Here is a 20849-nt window from a genome sequence, read left to right on the forward strand (position 1 = left end):
CCTTTTGATGCCTAAAATAGCTTCATTTAGCCCCTACAAACTGCACGAACATTTTTAACTCAGCTTCCCCATATGTGTGAGAATGGCATAAATTCAGATAAAAATATATATATGTGCACACACATGCATATACATGAGAAATATGGGAGAAATTTATGAGAACTGAAAATAGAAGCCTGTTGCAGTAAGGGCAATTATAGAACTTCTGAAACATCATAGATCAGCAGCAGTAAAAATGTTTAATAAGCACAGAACTGTATGCTGTAACCATATGCAAATGTAAAAATATCTGTTGCATATTCCATAGTCCAAGAGGGAACTCTGAATACTTCCCACATTGGCAATACTACCATGAAGCTGGCAAACTCTACTGCTATCATTCAATGTGCAACCAAAGATGGATTACCTTAGCTGTCCCCACACCATGTTTATTAAAAGGTAAACGGAAGAGCAGGAACTAAACAATAAGAAAACAAGCAAAATAATCTTCTTATCTAGTGTGTCTAAGCCTTTCCAGATTCAGTCTCACAGCAGGAACAGCAGGAAAGAATTGATGTCTGCCCACCTTACCTTTTTCCTACAGACTGCAAGTACCTACTATCAGCTGGTGTCCCTGGCTTATCTTTTGTGAACTTGGAAAAAATATACTCAAAATACAGCAAAAAAATGTATTATAGGTCCCTCCCTGTAAAGATTCTCTCTTTTCATATGGGGTAAAGGCAAGTGCTAACACTCACTCTTCTAGGGACTCATGATGCACTGCACTTAGAGACTCCAAACATCAGGACATTTGTTTTAAAAACAAATGTAAGGAGACAAAGTTCAGAAGAGGAACAGAATATATACATACACATCTGTTGTATGAACAGGCTTAAGCCCATTTTGCATCTTCTCAGATAAAATTCAGATCAGTTTTACTTGTAAAAACTTGCTTCTACCTTTGCAGGTAGTTGTCAGCAAAGGCTGTAAAACATTGAACAATGAGAACACTTTTGCAGTTAGAGTTGCTGTCAAGGAAAATCCGAATTGCTGTTAACAACACGACATAGGTGGTTAGAAGTAAGGGGAGAGGCAAGATGCCAACTGATAAACCGAAAAACATGAAGTCTCATCCCAGACTAAGCACCGCAAGGAACTACACAATGTAAGCGCTGTAAGCGATGTAAGCGCGGGTCGGACACGACGTTCGTTCCTGCCGTTCCCCCGCGGCGCCCGCAGGGGGCGCAGGAGGCGCCGCGCGACAGTGGCGTGGGAAAGGCGGCCCCGGGTCTGCAGCACGAACTCCCGGGAGAAGAGGATGACAGCGGAGCTGGGTCATACCGAGACACGGATCAGAATGCCTGACTGACGTCCCGTTTTTTAAAAGCGGCTGTCAACACACTGACCTGAGAGCAGCTTGCAGGCAGTAACCAGCACAGCTCCTGGTCGGGGGACAGGTTATATACATCTCTGAGAGTCTTTTCCAAGGGAAAAGCCCATCTTCATAGAATCATAGAATTGATTGGGTTGGAAGAGACCTCCGAGATCATCAAGTCCAACCCTTGGTCCAACTCCAGTCCATTTACTAGATCATGGCACTCAGTGCCACGTCCAATTTCAGTTTAAAAACCTCCAGGAATGGTGAATCCACCACCTCTCTGGGCAGCCCATTCCAATGCCTGATACTCTGTCTGGAAAGAATTTTTTTCTGATATCCAACTTAAATTTCCCCTGGCAGAGCTCGAGCCCATGCCCCCTTGTCCTATTGTTGACTGCCTGGGAGAAGAGACCAGCCCCCACCTGGCTAGAACTTCCCTTCTGCTGTATCCTACCCACACTGCTCCCAGATCCTGTGACAATAACCACGATGACTGACTTCCTCGAAAAGGTTCTCTGACACCACATGGTCACAACACTAAAGTTACAGTGCACATTGGTAGAAAGAGGCCATCGTGCTTCAAGGAATTAATGTATTTACTAAAGAAGAGGTATATAACAACATCAAACATCTTTCTTTTGTTTAAAAGATCTTAGTTTCAAAACTGGCCTAATATGGAAGTGCTGCTTTAAGAAAAAGAACCATGTCCTAAGTTAAAGAGACATAAAAACAGAACAACAACTCTGGTAAAAAGAGGATTTTTCTGTTCCTTGTCATGGCAGCTAATCTCTCTTGTGTTGCCCTGGTCATTAAGTATACAATGAAAAGGTTAGAAAAATAACTCTAAATAGGGAGGTTAAAAGAATAAGCTCTAACAAAAACACATGCAGGGATTATCTTAGCCAACATAATTACTCAGGAAGAGAAGAAGTCCTTTTAAGACTACAAAGAAGAAACCAAGAAAGCAGCAGATAAGTTACCTAAGAACTCTGAGTGAAACAAGAAAAATAATTTGTTGAAGTAATTACTTCAAAAACAGATAGTAAAAAACGAAAACCACCACACCAACACTTGAAATGGAGTTTTGATCCCAAAACTACTGTAACAACTGTACCTCAACAAAGATTAATATCCTAAAGTCCAAAGTTCAGCATTGTAATAGCATGAGAGGAAATGTTTTCCTGCCTGGAGGACACAGGACTTGTGGAGCCCTGGAAAAGTTCCAGGGTCAGGTGTGCCACCACCTTCCCTCCTCTTCCACCTTTAGTAGTGCAACTTTCACCAAAATCCAGACAACTCATAAACAAAAACCAGTCCAAAGCAAGAACCACCCAAAAAACCCCCACCACCCCAAAACTCAATACCAGTTTGACTGGTATCAGAGAGAACACTTGCAAACTAAACCCAAATGCAACAATACAGAAAGTTAAAATATGGAAGTTGCAAGAGACACTTGCTCTTTGAAGAGCAAATGAGAAATAGCATACTTTTGCAAATGCCTGTGAAAATGTAACATTAACCATACTAACTGCAGCAGGAAGCATTCATATGCTGTTTATCTTTTGTTCTGGTGAAGGCTCAAGTTAATGATTTTCAGTTTCAGCAACTTAAAATACACTCTCTAACTGACAAATTTACTCTTAAGAGCAATTAGTGACTTCTCCTGGCTAAGTATTGCTGTCTTCATGCAGTGTTACTTCCTTCAGTTTTATTCCTTCCAAGGGAAACCCACAAAAGTTACAACGTCAGTTTTCTTACAACCCTTCAGATTTCTTATAAACCTTTGGCTACTTTCAAGTCACTGTCCAACAGCCTTCCCACCTATTGCTACCAGATTTGTTGCAGCTATTGCAATGTCACATGTACTGACTAAATTATAATGCCAAATGTACTTTTAAAAGGCAACATGCTATAATTCAGGTATTACAGCTTTTGTACCTGCTTACCCTACAGAAATTGCTTCTAAAGATGTTACACAGTAAGAAAATATATTTAAGCAGAATAAAAAAATTACTAGAAAAATGTAGGAGATAGTAAAGGAAGTGTAACCAAGTATATCTTAAGCAATCTACACATTCTGTTGAAAAAATACTATTGCAGCTGAAAACAAAACTGCAGCTATTCTATTGCAAAGCAAACTGTGCAAACTCTTCTAAGCCAATTTCCAATTTCCAAGGGGTCATTCCATAGAAGCAGGACTACATGCCTGTAGTGCTACATAAATAGGTGCAGACAGCTACATGTGAGCTTAAGTACCTCCAAGGAGGCAAGGCGTGAGGGAGCTCTGATCCAAATCACGTTGGAACAGGTTCCCGTGCAAATGAACGCAGGGAAACTCACGCTGCCTCTCTATAGGACCTTTGTGCACAGCCCTCTACTAACACGGTCATGTTTTCAGACCAGACCCGGCTCCTTATCCTGCTCTGAAAAAACAAACTGTGTAGACACATTCAGAGTTGCTTACTGAACTTCAGGACACTGAAAGACACTCTGTCTGGGAACAAATGCAATAGCAGTTGAATGAAAAAAAATAATGCAAAAAAGACTTCTAAGAGAGCCATGACAAATTAAGGGAATCAAAGCAACTAAAGATTTGCTAAACTGGCTAGGAAGCTCAAAAAACTTGTTTGAAAGGTCAGTGTTTTAACAGAGTGTTCGTGCACAGTGAGATGTAAAACACGCTCAAGAGCCATCCCAGTATCATGAAAAAAACAGTTGCAACGTTTGCAGTTTCTGACCCACGGCAGCAGGTATTTCTCCACATGCAGAATTTTGCCTAACCAGCTGACACTGAAATATAAAGTAATTTACAGAAATATTAACACCAATTTAAGGACTTTTATTATATAAATGATGAGGACAACACCAGAATACTGAGGGAACTTTCAAGGACATTTAACACCTTGACCAGAGCATATTTGCAGAGAAAAAAATGAAGCAAGAGCTTGGTCTACAGCAAAACCTCTCTCAGCTGAAACTATAACACCTGAGGTAGGCTTCTGAAGTTTAACCAGGGCCCAAGATGCACTAAAGAAATAGAAATCAAGCTTCTAGATTATATAATGTTATTTTTTAACATCTGTTCCATACATAGCAGTACTTCCCCCTCTTGAAAACATTCTGCTAAACTCTTACTCCCTCCAGGATCAAAAGAAAGAGAAATTTTGCACATGAATTTGCTTCTGTTCAATAACATAGATTGACTGTTCAAGTTTAATGTTAAATTCTCAAAATGTTTTTTTTTCAGCTCACACATTATGCTCCTAATATCCAAAATGCACATACTGAAAATGGGAGCACCAGACTATATCAGCATCTAGTCCTCCACGATTTCCTGTCATGGAATTTCTTGCATATTTTGCCCTAAGTATTTAGTGCTCACTACTGTCCAGAGCAGATTATTCAAATTAATAGGTCTCTGGCCCAAGGTAGCAAACTGCCTTTCATTCATTTTTGCTATCTCCTAAGGAACTAAAGAACAAAGATATCCAAAAACAACTTTCACCAATTCATCATCACACAAATTGAATAGGCAGATCTATTTCAGTAGTAATTCAGAAAATAATTTCACACTGAAAAGCTGTATTAAATTTTATTTCTCCAGGTTGTTCTAAAATAGTATGGCTGATCCAAAATAAATTAATTTAGTAAGCTTGTAAAGTAGATTATGACATACAGATGCATGTACCATTTTGACTACTAAAAGAAAGGATGCATAAACAACCAAGAATATGACTAGCAAATGAATTACATAATAAAAATAAGTATAAGGAGCATGGACAAATTCTCCTCTATTATAAAACTTTGCATCACACATTAGCACTAAAGGCAGGGTATACTGAAGCATATGCTTCTGAACTCACCCCAGTTCTATGAATTATTAATTTTTAACTGAGTTGTTTACACTTGACCTCTGTATTTTATCCATTTCTATTTCCTTCTGGAATCTTCCTTTGACATTTTTTCTTCCTTCAAGAAACACAGCATGCTCTGTCTGCAGACATCATGATTGTTCAGCCTCTCAGATTATTTGCATCCTGGATGCAAATATGAGCAAACCCTCATATAATGGCTTCACAGAGCCCATCCATTCAGAAATGGTCACTTCAAAAGAAACATCTTTGCTTGTTAAATATTCTACCCCTTCAAATTTACTAAAAGTGCTATTAGAACTCCAGCTCAGATCATACTAGCTACTTTTCCTGCTTTACACACTGTACAGAAGACAATCATCTTCCTCAGTATAGGCCACTAAAGCTACATTGTTTTCTCCAGACAACATTTTTAAGTCAGGTGATTCTGCATATTGTCTCTGTGGCTCCAACTCATCTCACAATCGCATTAAAAGCCATTCAAAGCTTTCAATGCTGCAGTCTTTTCCTCTCCAGTACATTTTTGTCCTTTTTATTTGGTGGTTTTCTGTAGTGTTTGTTTGGTTTTAGGGCTTTTTTGTTAAGTAATAATGCAAGTTCCCTCATTAAAAAAACTCAAAATATGAAGAAATATCCAAATATCCCATGCAAAACTGTAAATTTGTGCCATTAGCTTGGTGTTACATTAGACACACAGTAAGACACTAATATTTCAAAACCATCAATTTATTCTAGCACTGTAGAGAGATTCCTGGAGGAAATTACTTCATGCAGGACCTACATGCAGAGGCTCTTTGGAAACAGGAAGAACCTATGTAAATAGTGAACATATGATAAGTCTGCCTTACTGCTTGTGCCTCCTCATCATGAAAATAAGTCATGTTCACATGGTGCAACAGATGCTTCCTGAGGCAGATAACCTCCCACAACACGACTGAAACCTCAGTCATACCACACTCTCCCTTTCAGCTACCCATTTACAGCCTAACTCTTGAAACCAGTTTAAACAACTGCAATCTTGTACGTATTCATAATAAAAGTAAAAACAGCAAGAGCTGGATCTGACTGAAGAATTCATATTAACCTGACCTAACAATAAGCATAGGTTTGGGTTTTTTCACATCCTTCCTTTTTCCTTGTCTCTCCTGTACCATTCCAAAAAAAAAAAAAAAAACAAAGAAATAAACCTAACTAGTCCACAGACAGATTAGAGCCCCTTTAACTTCCTTAGTAGACTTCAATAAATCCCTCATATGTTTCCATGACTGTTAAATCCCGTGCTAAAAATTTAGATCAGGTTTCCCCACATTAATGTCATCAAGGTCAAATACCAGCTTCTTTCCAGCCCATATAAAGAAGGTCCAAAGGGCTCCCAGTATCAGACCATTTTTGAGAAAATAAGAAATTTCTTCTAACAGTTCCAATTTTCTTATACCCTAAAAAACTCTTTCCCTACAGATTGATTGTATGTGAGCCTTCATTTTACAGAAGAAAAACAAACTACAACATAAAACAGGGCATGAAAATATTAGGAAAAATAAACTGTGTGCAACAAAATGTCTGGAATCACTGCTGGGAGTTAACTGGATTAGCAAATTAAAATAGTCAACATAAGTAGTTCATCTTTAGCTCTTTTTTACCTTCTCTTCTCAAAATAACATATTTAAAAGAACTTCCTTCCTTGGTGTATACAAACATGCACTTGTAACACTGTCATAGGGCTGGTAAAACCGCAGAAAGTTATTCTATTTTGTGATATTTTTCCTGCCAGATAAAAAGCTGATGAATATCTAATCAACATACTCAATATGCCACTCCTACAGAAATCTTTCAGGTAAAAAGCATGCAGCATAACACAGAAAATCCATTCCCTGCTGTTAAGTAAAATCCCTGTATTTCATGTAAGCTTTACTTGTAATAAAGGTATGTAATTATAAGTCCTCATGTTTAATCAAGACAAGCAGCACTATCCACTGTGACAGAACAAAAAAAATCTGGTTCTGAAACAGTGTATATTAGGATATATTTAGTACATATTCAGACCTACTGTAATCAGGTAACGATGTAACTATGTTGTTGAAATGTAGATCTTTTAAGATTACGGTAAAGAGCCAGTAAAAGCACAAGAACACAAATTACTAGCTGAACTTGCAATTAAACTGCATTCTCATTTATTTCAGATTTGTATGTAAGGCCTTTAAAGAAAACATCCTATGCAAATAAATATTCTTCACTGATTTGGATGGAAATTATACATAGAAGAGAGTTAATTTGCAGGGACAGGGTTATTAAATATTTCTTCAATAATTTGAAATGAACTGGCAGAAACCAGGGCTACATTTCAGTCATTTTATGCACAATGAGTAGTCTGAATACGCACTTTCACTCATCTGTCACTACCCCAGCTGAAGCAGCATCATTTATCAACTGTTCTAATTTCAGCCACTTACACAGGTCTTAAGAGTAGCTTCTGTTGCTTCCTCTGGAAGAGGAAGAAACGTAAGGTCAGATATAAAGGTGGTCCACTGGAAACCGAGACAGATCATCTGAATACCAATAAAAAGTTTCCAATGTATAAATATTTTTTCTTTTAACTTTCTCGTCTTCCATGTATAACAAATGCAATACAAGTCAAGAGAATCACTCGAAGTGCTGGGAAATTCATTAGGAAGCTCAAACTCCACCACTACTGTTTCAGTTTTCAGACTGGACTGTGCCTATCCCAGACATTAATGACAACCACCCAACATTCTGCAATAACACAGCCAGACTATCTGCGTTATATTATAAAAGTCATGGCAGTGAGGCAAAATCCCTGATGACAGAGAAAAAGGAAATATCTCTCCTGCTTAAAAAGAGAAGAAAGCAAGACCCGGGGAGTTAAGACCAGTGAGCCTCATCTCTGTGCCTGGGAAGATCACAGAGCAGATCCCTGTGGAAGCAATGTTAAGGTACACACAGTGATGTGACCTGAGACAGTCAGCATGGCAAATAGTGTCTGACCCATCTGGTGGCCCTCTATGACAGGATGAGTGGAGCAGTCAGAGAGGGAAGATGAAGAACCAATGCCGTCTACCCAGACTTCTGTTCTGAATGGCCTCTGACATGGTCCCACATAACATCCTTTTCTCCAGGCTGGAGAGAGATAGATTAAAAGGGTGAACTATTGGATGGACAAGGAATTAGCTGAAAGGACACAGCCAGAGAGTTGTGGTCAGTGGCTCTATGTCCAGGTGGAGGCCAGAGATTAGTGGTGCCCATCAGGGTTTTCTCTCAGGACAGGTGCTCTTTGATATCTTTATCAATGACAGACAGTGGGATTGAGTAGACCCTCAGCAAGTTTGCAGATGACCAACTGCTGAGCAGTGCAGCTGACACAATAGAAAGAAGGGGTGTCATTCAGAAGGACCAGGACAAACCTGAGAAGTGGGCCCATAAGAACCTCATGAAGTCCAAGTGCAAGATGCTGCACCTGGGTTGGAGCAATGCCAGACTGAGCACAGACAGGGAGAACTCATTGAGAGCAGCCCTGCAGAGAAGGTGTTGGACGTTCTCATGGATGAAAAGCTGGACATGAGCCAAAAGTGTGCTTTCACAGCACAGAAAGCCAATTGTATATCCTGAGCTGCATCAAAGGAGAAGTGGCTAGCATGTCAAAAGTGATTTTCCCCTTCTATTCTGCTCTTTATGAGACCCCACCTGAAGTACTCCATCCAATTCTGGGGTCCTCAGCACAGCAATGACATTGACCTGCTGGAGCAAGTGCAGAGAAAGCCACTAAAATGATCAGAAGGCTGCAGCACCTCTCCTCTAAAGACAGACAGAGAGATGCAATTGTTCAGCCTGGAGAAGGCCCCAGGGAGATCTTATTATGACCTTCATTATTTAAAGGGAGGGCATAAAGAGGGAGAACAACTTTTTACACAGGTAGGTAGCGAAAGGACAAGGGAGAATGGTTTTAAACTACAATAGGTGAGATATAAATTACATATTAGGAGTCAATTCTTTACTCAGAAAGCAGTGAGGCACCAGAACAGGTTGCACAGAGAAGCTGTGGATGTCCCATCCCTGGAAGAGCTTAGGGTCAGGTTGGACGGGGCCTGTTGATGCTGTTTGTACACAGGCACAGAAAAAAGTAAGCAGCATCACAATAAACTTGATAGAGGATAATTCATAACTTAACTCATTCAGGGAGAGCAATCTTCCCCTGGATATTATAGAAAAGGATGACAAAGCAGGGCTAGATTCTTCTTCCATTCATCTACGGTAAGAATGGGTGCCAGAGGCATATGACAATACCCTCTAAAAATGAGGGACATCTTCATTCCCCTTCCTTTCTCAAGCCCATGCCTAAGAACTGCCAGAATGCAAAATAAGTGTAATGAAACTACACAGATATTTCCATTCCTGCTCAGTAATTTTGAGAATCCCAATGGTAAACCTGAGAAAGTGCCCAGGCATGTCCTTTGACAGGACAACCAGGAGTCTGCCTACCAAACTCATTCGAACAGACACAAAAAACTTCAGGCAGGTCAGAATGACCTTCCTTTAGTTCATAGTTCTCAATTTACAATTAACCTAGAGCAAGAGATACTTACTACTGGCCTGTAAAATGTAAGCAAAACCAGAAATCTTTCTAAACTGCTGTCTGTAAAAGGTATTGTTTTGCACCATGAAGTGCCTGCAACAGATCAAAGGCAAATAGTAAAGCCGGCAATGCCTTAAGAAAGAAAACTTTGAGCAAGGAAACTGTAATACCAGGTGATGGATCACATGAACCTCACCACAAGCTAAGCCAACACCACTTACCTACGCCTTACACCAATCACAAAAATAACAGCTTTTATACATTGTCATAAAACACTTTGCTTTGGGCTAGAACAATGGACAGTAATGCTCCATTTCAGACAATTACAGAAATTAGACTTTCTCTCCATCTTTGGCTGAGGGAAGGGCTGAATTAAGAAAATCAGCAATAACTACTCAGGTGCTGGAAGATAAAGAGCAGCTATACAAAACAATGGGGGGGAAAAAAGACCTCATGTATGAACAAGTGAATTTTTTTTTAACTCCTACCTCGTCACTTTCATCTACTTCAATACCACCATCTTTGTCATCATCCATTTGTTTATGGATCATGCGAAGAGCTTCTAGGCTGAATCGGTCCTCCTCAGTAAAGCATGGTGGGCTCAGTGAACTGCAGGGATCTAAAGTTGGAGATTGAGGAGAAGGAAAAAGACAAACAAACAAAAAAATATTAGTTACTCCAGAATATAAAGCTCCCAAGCACAAGAAAGGGCTTAAATTTCTGTCTTGTGTACATGTACTTCACTGCACATAATGACCAGGTCATAGATATCAAATTTAACTGTAAAATAATAATCCTTACAAAAAAAGGTGAAAGTAGTGTGTGTGTGTGTGTGTGTGTGTGTGTGTGTGTGTAAATCAACTCTTTTTTTTATCCAGGCAGGAATCCTAAAAAATAGGCTGGAAGAGTTTTGTCTGGTTTTTTTTTTTCACCCCAGTAACTATCTCCACTTTTTTTCCTATCATCCACCCTCAGTAATATGCAATAGAAAATAAATCCACTGCATGTTCCAAGCTCCTTTCTGAAAGTCTGGGCTACACAGTGTGGTAGAGGAAAAGAAAAAGAACTGCCACATCATACAATCATAGCTTCATAAACAGGTAACAAAGCAATGGTAATCACATTGCAGATAAAATTCTAAGTCAGGAGTACTACTGCACACAAGATACTCAAGGCAGACTGCAAGAGAAGAAAGCATAGTGCAAAGAAATTCCAGCTGATAGTAATATATGAGATATCAGTCCTGTACACACGGATGACACACAGCAGTTGCTGTGGAGCAGGATTCCAAGTCAAAAATAGTACATTTTCACTTGCATTCATTACTAAAGGCTCATGATTTGTGCATATCTTATGGCTCAGCTTGCATCACATCAGACTGTTCAATCTCTGTTCTTTCCCTTCTACAAGGCATATGCCAAATGCTCCAAAATTCTACAATGCATGATGATCAACTTTCATTATACTGATCTTTCACAGACCTTGGCATTAACAAATAGATAACTATTTTATTAATTCTGATGTATCAAACATCATCAAAGAATGGAACACGGAAATTTCCAAATATCTTCTTTACTAAGTTACTAAGTAATAAATATTACTAAGTATTTAATTACTAAATATTATTTATTACTAATGACTAAATATTGAACTTGGGCAATCACAAACTACAATTTTCAGTTTTGAAATGCAGCTAGTATTTCATGAAGTGAAACCAAGTAACTTTTTTTTTACAGTTAAAAAAAATCCGTTTTATTTGTCCCTCTTTGTTTTATTACGAAAGGTTTAATTTGCACAATACTCAGCCTTTAGATTTTTGCCCTGCAATTAAAACATTAATACAGTGGGGGGCATTAAACAAATTACCCCTGCAGTACAGGGTGCTTGCTGTAGAAAGGCTTCCCTTGCAATAATAATGAATCACCTCAAGGTTCTGCTAGTGATTAAATTCCAGTGGCCACGAACAAATATGAATTTACTTAAATACAATCATGTATCAGAAGAACCATCTTTGTATTACAAGTTTAGATATATACTGTATTTTAAGTTGGAAGAAAGGATGAACATCAAAAACAGACAGGTCCCCCAAACACACTCAACTTGCTTAATTTTCACTTTGTTCTATTCTTACATAGAAGAAAATGTCAGATAGTGTTCGCAGCTTGCAAGCACCCACTCAAATGTTCTTCCATTTTGTTCAGAGGAAAGCCCAGTTTTTCAAACCAAAAACATTTTATCAAAGTACATTTTCTCACAGCTGAGGTTGATCAGTTCTTTAATCAGAGTACTTATCTTAAATATGCCTTTTTAGGATATTTAAGCATGAAGGCACTTTAAGGAACTATGGTTCTTCTTGAGAGAAGTAAACAGGCTGCTAATGCTACAAATGTCCCATGCACTGGCTCCAAGAACACTTGATCTCTCTCTTAAGAAACGACAGAGTGCCAATTGCTCTTTTTGGGACTGAGAAAGAGTAGGACCACATGTTGACTGTAATAAAAATTAACCCACTCTAACCAGAATCCAGATTTACTTTTAAGCTATTTACAGTTAAGAAGCTGGTAAAATTAAACATTCCCAGACTGACAACACTGGTCATTCCCTTCTTCAGAGAACAATTTCAAAACAAAAACAAATTACAAAGCTGGCCCGACCTAAAGAATAAGTGAAAAGCATTTCACAAGCATACCTATGGAGTCCAACCAAATCCAAAAAAAAAGCTGACAGAAATTTAATCCTCTGCAGCTCTGCAGAATATTCTATCATGCAGTAATTTGCCTCAACTACATGGTAAAAACAATTTAAATTAATACGAAATTAAGTATGTCTATTTAACAGGATATTTAGGAAGTTTCCAAGATAAAATCCACTGCAGGAAAATCGTAAGATACAGCAAACACCATAGACATAGCCCTGGGGCCCCACAATAAGTCACAAGAGTACTTGATAGTTTATTTTTCACTTAGAATCCAGTCTATTGAAGGTGTTCTGGGATTCCAAACCTTTTACTGTGCTTTAAGGATTAACCTAATTTCATGTCAGGGTCAATTCCTCTGTCCTAGTCTGGTATGTTGTCATAAATACACTCAGTCCAAAATCATCATGACAGGAAAAGGCAGAGATGGTAACTTCGCCCATGAAGTGAACAGATAGCTTGGAATTTGAGCCTTCCTTTAACAAGAAGCACAGAAGAATTGCAAAGCAAACAAAAGAGAGAAGGGGGGCAAGAGGCAGAACAGAAAAGCAGAGCATATGTCATTCCAGGCACCAGCTATTTCACTGCCCAGTTTTTCATGTTACTCAGAAGTGGGGAAGTTTCAGAAGTACTTGTCATAATAAGGAGGGAATTTGTTACTAAAAACAAAATGTCACACTCATGGTTCAACAAACTTGGCACAGGATTTTGAAACAAACCTCTCTCCTGCCTTGAGGCAGTAACTACCTCGCAGCTCCAAGGCAAGGAGAGAAAATCTTTACCAACCAGTCCATAGGAGTCTCTCGTGGGACAGTCTGATAATGAACAGAGCACAGTTATCCAAGCCAAGATACAGGAAAGTTTGTATTTACAGGCAAAGGGAAAATAACACTTCACACCCTTTCCCCGTACCCTTCCTTACTTCACCCCCCTTCTCTCTTTTGCAATGAGGCTAAAATATGGTGAGACTATGAGAAAAACTTCAGTCTGAAATTCCCCTCAACTTTAGATTCATGGGTCTTTATTCCACTTCCTTAAGACACAGAGGTTAAACCTAGTAAGTGACACTGTCAACACAGGACCATAAGGAAAATTAATTACATTGATATCTTCAAGAGCTCATGACAGCAAAGCCCTTGAAAATTGTTTAGGAATACTCCATTAGACATGGTTCCAAAGCAAAAGGGTATATGCACCTCATAGTCTTTAATTTATCCTCCGTTTACTTTTTCCTAAAGCACTGTGAGTGCAACAGACTGCAGAAGGAAAAGGACTGACAGACCAACAGACAGCAGTTCTCTCTCACACCCTTCCTCTTGCACACAGACCCTGGAGCAGAACAGCTGTGGCTGTGCCAAAGCCTGTGACAGTGACCCCAGCCAGGTGTTGCAGCAACGTGGCCACAAAATGCCTGAGCCTTTAAGTCTTTTCAATGCCTGAAAAAGCCTTTGTAAGAACGCATGGACACACAAAACCTTCATGATTTTTCAGAGGTACCTGGAATCAAGTACACACCCCCATATTTAAGATTTAAATGCCTTTAAATTTTCCCATTAGCTCATATTCAGAACAACTTAGCACTTGGAATTTACTTGAACAGACTGACTACTGCACATCCTTTTTGCTGGGTGAGGATGTTCGGCATTCACCGAGAAGGAAGAGCACTTGTTTAATGTTAACATATGGCCGTCCTATGGGAGCCTGCAGTGTTTCCATGACTGCCTTTTACTCATGAATTCAGCACTGCTGTGCTAGGTTTACAATTCCTCGTTCCTAAAAAGCCATATGGAATAAAGGGAAGCTGCACAGAAAAGGCAAGCACTATTAAGTATCAGTTTCCTAAGTACATACTCTCAGCTTAAAATAACTATGTTCCAGCACGCCATGAGGACAGAAGCGGATTTCTTTGCATTTTCCAGAGACAAAGCAGGTATCTGCAATATCCCCAACCACCCACCAAACGCATCTTTATCTAACTAGGATTCCTATTTCCTTGTATTTCTGATGTGCTTTAGTTTTATATGTTCTTCAATACATTACAGTTTCTTCACCAATTTAACATGACTCCTTTCAAAACAAAAAACTTGTAGAACAACAATTTCTGAAGACCTGAGTAGAAATCTGAGTGTCAGATACAAGAGAGATTAATGAAATTACTGCAAAAAGCAACTGTCTCAAGAATTTTACCTGATGTTCAAAACAGCTATTCACAGTAAAGGCAACAAACATGTTTTCATCTTAAATCCTTACATAAGATGTCACTAAAATCTTCAAATGCTTCAAACAGCCTCACAGTGAGCTTCGTTTAATCTTTCAATTAGAAGCTCCCAAAGCAAATCACTCCTACTCTTAATAATTAAACTCCTCCATATGGCAAGTAGGCTGAGCAGGATCTAACAGTTAACTTGACAAAGTAATTTGTGGCGTTATTTTTCACTCCAATCATTTCAATAAAAGTTCATCATTGCAGCACATCTTTCCACAAAAAACATTTTTTTTAAAAACAGACAAAATTGACAAAAAGTATTGAGTACCTTATCTTCTAATCACAACACCGATGTTACTTAAATAAGCTTCCTGAAGAGGGAAATGCAGTAACACCAATGACAGCAGGGCAAGGAGAAGGGGTACAACAGGAAAGCAGATTCAGAACATTGTTGTCTGCAAAAAATTTGGAAATGTTAAGTTTCACACTAGGTTTTTCTGCTGCTCCCCTGAAACTGTTCTTATAAACTTGTGCAATAACAGCAGATTAGACTCCTAGATTAAACTCCTGACTTCAAAGTCTGGTATCTGGAGCACTTGTTCCTGAATGCATATGTAATGCCAGGCTCCATGAAAGCTGCCACCATTCTTTTAAAATCCACTAAACATTCGTCAGTAAAAAACATGACATGATACAGCCTCAAAATAAATCATTGCAACTTCACTATGTATAGAAGCCATCTTCGCATAAGGGAGTGAAACCTGGCTTTGTCGCTATTGAAAAGGGTCCATTGATTCTCCTACTGCAGTATCTTTAACATACACAGACCAATTATATTCTTTCCCCTGCACGGAAACTTGATGAGGCAAGCAAGGCTTTGACTTTTGCTTAAATCCCCATGAGCTCATCTCTGCTTTCTCTAAATCCACAAAAAAACTGTCTAATTCTGAACTTCAACTACATTTTCTATACATCAGTTTATTTAAACCAGAAATTCAGTCCAATTATGCCAATAGTAAAATCAAGTGTTAAGACAGGTTTGGATTAAAGCTTTTATAATCTTTCCTAGATAAAAAGCCTCAAAACAAACTGCAGAACATCAGACACTTAACTTTCTGATCACCTGTTCAGACATTCAAAACATCATACACTGTCTTGGAAAACTATTTAAGAACTTTGTAGCCAGAAAAACGTTTACTCAAAGGAGTACAGCAGGAATTCTCCACAGAATTATATTTCATGGCAAATCTCATTTTGCTGATGGCAATTCTAATTTTGCTTTAATTTAACTGTGTTAAAAACAACTATTCCAAATCAGCAATGCTTGTTTTAAAAGGAAGTTGCAAAAAGGGGTTTAAATATGTTAATCATGCCATGGATTTGATAAGACAAAAATATCAGTATAAATACTTCATTTAGACTGATAGGAAATTAATTGTAAAATTACAACACTGTTCTGTCTGACTAAATAAAAATCAAGAAGATGGATTCATGGCTTTTCCATCTCCTTCCCACACCCTCCCTGAGCAATGACACAGTTTGAAGGGAAGAGGAAGTCAGACAATTATTGTATACAATGGTCAAAGTAGAATGATTTAGAAAAGGAACTCCTGCCAACATTAACAAAGCAGGAAGAGAGGAAACTGGGAGATGCATCTTAGACAAGCCCTCTAAAACTCTGTTTTTTCCTCCTTAAAACCTTACCTATACTTTTAAGATATTTACTATACAAACCTACAAACACATAAGAATATTCAGTATTAAAAAAAAATTCCAGATGCCTCATTCTTATTCTCAGAGTCTGTTTCACTTTACTTATATTTATTAGTACACAACCAAGAAGGAAAGTATTTAAAATAGTTTAAGTTTTCATGATTTGGTAGTAAAGACTATTCAATGCATCTTCAAAAACTGTATGATGTACTCTGCACATTACTGCAATTATCAACAGCTAAAATTATAATAGCTCCAAGAAAAAAAAAGAAAAAGCATTTACAGAGATTCAAATACGACCTGAATTCCTAACTTCACCTGGAATAAACACACATCCTTAACTCAGATAAAATTAAAAAAGACAGTCAAGTATTTTTGCCTTTTATTCCACATGGGTTCAGAAGTTACAGCTACTGGAGAAATACAATTGTGAATTTTGAGTTCATTTGTCAACAGAACATTCATTAAACTGATGAAGTTACAGATGGGTATTCATATATATTCAGTGACAATGCATAACACGCATCTAAGCACATGTAACAACACACATCTAACCCTCTTGTATATTTTAGGTCTGATTAGTTCCTTATTACTGTTCCAACTACCTTCTCCTTTTTCTAAGATCAGGAAGCTGTTAAAGATGCAGTATATATCCCTGACTGTACACTTCAATCTGCCCAAGAACATGTCAGCTCGTAAAGAACAGCAGCACAGCATTTAAGCCACTTTCTTAATTTGGTCAGGAAGTCAGAGGAGTGATATACAGGTGATCTCCAAATGTCTGATAAGATGTCCATGTGATTTCCAAAGCAAACTTGCTAGTAAGCATTTTCTAACTAAAACCTCGTTTTCTTGCTTAGAATTTCATCCTTGCTAACCCATTAATCTGGAAGCCTGATCTTCAGCCTCCTGGTGAAAGCCTATAGTCAATATTCAGTATATTCATTTCTACTGAGAGCTAAAAAGAACACAAGGCACTACATTCCTTTCTGAAGGACAGTGATGTGCAGAACACAGCAACCATGATAGTATGGCTGATGATTTAAAAATTTACAAATGTTTTTACTGCTGAAAAATTAGTTCACAACTTCTACGACTAAAAAAGGGAAGGGGAAAGCACTGGAAAAGGATTTTATCACCTTATAAATTTTTCTAAAATTTTTAATAAAAGGCATAAAAGGTTTTAGAGATCTGGGTTTTAAGATTGAAAAATTATCAGGCAAATAAACTGAAATTTGCTACAATTAGAGGAGTGCAATAAAGTAAAATCAAGTATTTTCATATAAAATGTTATATATAAAGTTTTGATCACATCAATGTTTCCTCTGATATATTTGTTTTCACATGTGATTCATAATCATATCCCATAACCATGAATCAGGCATGTAAGCATGACATTGCTGGCATTACTGAATTACTTCACTCTTCTACTCCATCTGATCTAGTACGCACATTATTAACTGTTCCAACCAAGGAATGAAATTTAATCCTCTGTGAGCACCATCTGTAGCATCATCAGTTCCCTCACAGTTCCTGTAACAACATGTTGTCAGGATGTATTTATACTTTAAGAGACCATATCAGAATTATACAGCTGAAACATAAATTAAAAAGACATAACATAGTACTTATTATAAAGGAAGATTGAAATAAAGCATCAGGGATCTTTTTTTTAAGGCACAATCTGTTAGTATTCTAACATTTGAGTAATAGATTTGCCAGCCTATGTTTATACTTTCAGAAACATTGAGCCACTGAGTGCATAGATTCATTTTATTTAATCAATAATACCATAATGAAACATTTCCTTTTAGCACCATTCAATATATCAGTAATTTAAGAATGTATAAATATCAGTTTCTTTAAATAGTCCTATTAGCTTATGTGAAAATTTAGTAGTACAGATTGCTGGCTAGTTAAGGACTATCCTAATTCCAGAAGCTTACGTGAACTGCTCTGCTGTTAGCACTCCAACCCCAGATTGCATAACTGGCAGTTTTGCTCCTACTAATATGCTGCTAAATATTTTTCTCATGATGAATTTCACCAAGTGATAAACCGGGCTGACAAATCTACTTATGGTGTCTCAGTTCACCTTGGCTTATTTCATAAAAATTCAACTTAAAGAGCCTTTAAAAAATCAATCTTTTAAAGAAGAAAAAAATATATTGAAGAATTAGATAGTCACACATCTCTGGAAATACCATATTATCATTATGCTTGGGCTCAAACTCAGCACAGATAATAAGACAATTACCAGAATGTTAGAATAAACCATAGTTGCACATATCTGAGATACATCCTGGCTGATATCGTTCTGACAAATGTCTTTCAGGGCCCATAAAAACAATAGGAAATGGTGTAGTTTTCCAATCTGTATTTCATAGCTGTTAAAGTGTTGAATAAAACAGAAGGCAGTTCTTACACAATGAGAACACACTGAGCACATACTCTGCACATAAAGTCATGCAATGGAATCACTCAGAGCAGAAAAACAGAAAATTCAATTAAACAAGAACTCCAAAATCTAGAATAAGTCCTATCATGTTAGAGAGATTTAGCTCAGGCTGGTTGTTTAAAAAAAAAGTTCATAGTTCTTCACACAAGTTCACACATGGCTCTTCTCATCCAAACGGGTTAGACACAATTTGCATACAGGTTTAAAGGAGTATTCCACCTCTTGCCAAACCTCAAGTCATTGTATACAGAAGGAAACAATAAGGTTCCCCAAGCCCCTACATTTGCTGGAACAACACACACTGCTAAATACCACTTGTGTGCTTCAAACAGCGTCAGCTGCTCCCTTACCACACGAGCATATTCAGGATGCAAGGAAGGGCCAAGGCAACAATTTCACATATGCTCTAAAGCAGAATAAGACAAAGACTAATGGTAAAAGGATTTCTAATTGTTCCAGCCCCTGCCATTCATTCCTGCCTTATGCTATCTCCTTTCTTATACTCACACAAGCACATTCTGTGATCATGCAGAGGGAAGGCTGAGGAAACTGATTCTGTCTGACTTTGTCCTCCAAGCTCCTGCACAAACACTTGCAACAGCAAAGGTGCAGGGAGGAGGAAATCCATGCAGCAGCAGAGAGAAATGCATTTACAGCCAGTGCTGCTGCTAAACCCTGGTCCTGACATGCTCCATGTTACAACTGAATGTAGCCAGCAGCATGTTAATTGACTGAAAAAATGAAAAAAATGAAATTAATGCAGTGAACAACATCTACGCTACTTGAGCGGAAAATTCCGTGTCACTTTTCAGGTCCTGGCTTTCACTACTCAGAGGCACAGGACGAGGCTCTGTTATTGCAACTAACTTGTTGCAACTAACTGTCAACTCTTTTTCAATGTTTTTTTCAAGGATTTTGTGGCCTTATAAAACCGAAAACAGACTCAGAACGCTAAAGGAGATGAAGTCATAGCAAATACAACTAAAACTCCACACTTGACAAAACAGTTCCTAACACCGCTGCAGGCAAGATCAGATTTTATCCTTTCTCCAAAACTCTCCCCCTAAGCCTGGAGAAGTCACAGGCTCCAGGCACAGCCAACTTCAGCAGCAGTCAGTCCTACACCATAAACAGCGGGTCTTGAGAGACACCACATCTCTCCAAACATACACCAGCAAGCTCAAGGTGTCTGCTAAGTGCATCTCTGCTCCAAATACTGCTGCAGTTTATGTTGTGCCTTCATTCAAGCTTCATTTTTTGACTGTTTTCCAAAACCTTGGCGCCAGAACATGCATTAAGAATTAAATACACAGGACTATAAAAAAAACAGTAGAGTAGAATCTGTCCCAAAGCAGACAAACTATGACACTTGGCTACAAAAAGCCAAATGAGTTTGTACTTGGGAGTTTTTTTGCTTTTTTCAGAGGCTTTTTAAAATTTTTATTACTGGCAGCATAAGATGACAGCTTTCTGAAGAGAACTTAGGGAAAGCTCAAAGGAAAGAACAAGAAAGTATGAAGAGCTTTTGTAATTTAAGACTGTGAGGTTACAACCAACTACAAAAGAATACTGGTATAAGGTATCTTTAAAGGTAACCAATGACATTAAGTGATATATAATCTATTCTTATATGTTCCTGACACACACTGACAATATTCAAGATGAAATGAAGGGCAGTATGCTTTTTCCAGATGACTATGACCTCAGAGTCATTTTAAGTACTTTATGACATATATACATACAATTTATTTAAAAATAAAATTTCAGTGTGTATTTTATAGTCTTACATAAGACTTTAAACACTAATATTGATTTGTATCTATCAGATTTGAGAACACTAAAGCATGAAAAATAATATCCTAAGGGTTTTTTTAAACTACTAGACATACACTGCAAACAAAGCTGTGTCTCAGCACGGCACTACCAAGGCTTCTGTTGCTATTTGCTCTCAGCAACAGAC

At 38.0% G+C, this 20849-nt stretch overlaps 1 protein-coding gene across 3 annotated transcripts in view; it reads right to left on the minus strand.

The window, feature by feature from the left end:
* The window catches only part of STIM2 (stromal interaction molecule 2), a 64066-nt gene that overhangs the window by 18116 nt on the left and 25101 nt on the right, over positions 1-20849 (minus strand). For all 3 annotated transcript variants that reach the window (XM_071556672.1, XM_071556673.1, XM_071556674.1), the window contains exon 2: positions 10306-10436. In XM_071556672.1, the coding sequence (XP_071412773.1) occupies positions 10306-10436 (131 nt within the window). The remainder of the gene's footprint in view (positions 1-10305; positions 10437-20849) is intronic.

The sequence above is a fragment of the Pithys albifrons genome, chromosome 5, assembly GCF_047495875.1.
Source record: "Pithys albifrons albifrons isolate INPA30051 chromosome 5, PitAlb_v1, whole genome shotgun sequence".
Classification (NCBI taxonomy): domain Eukaryota; kingdom Metazoa; phylum Chordata; class Aves; order Passeriformes; family Thamnophilidae; genus Pithys; species Pithys albifrons.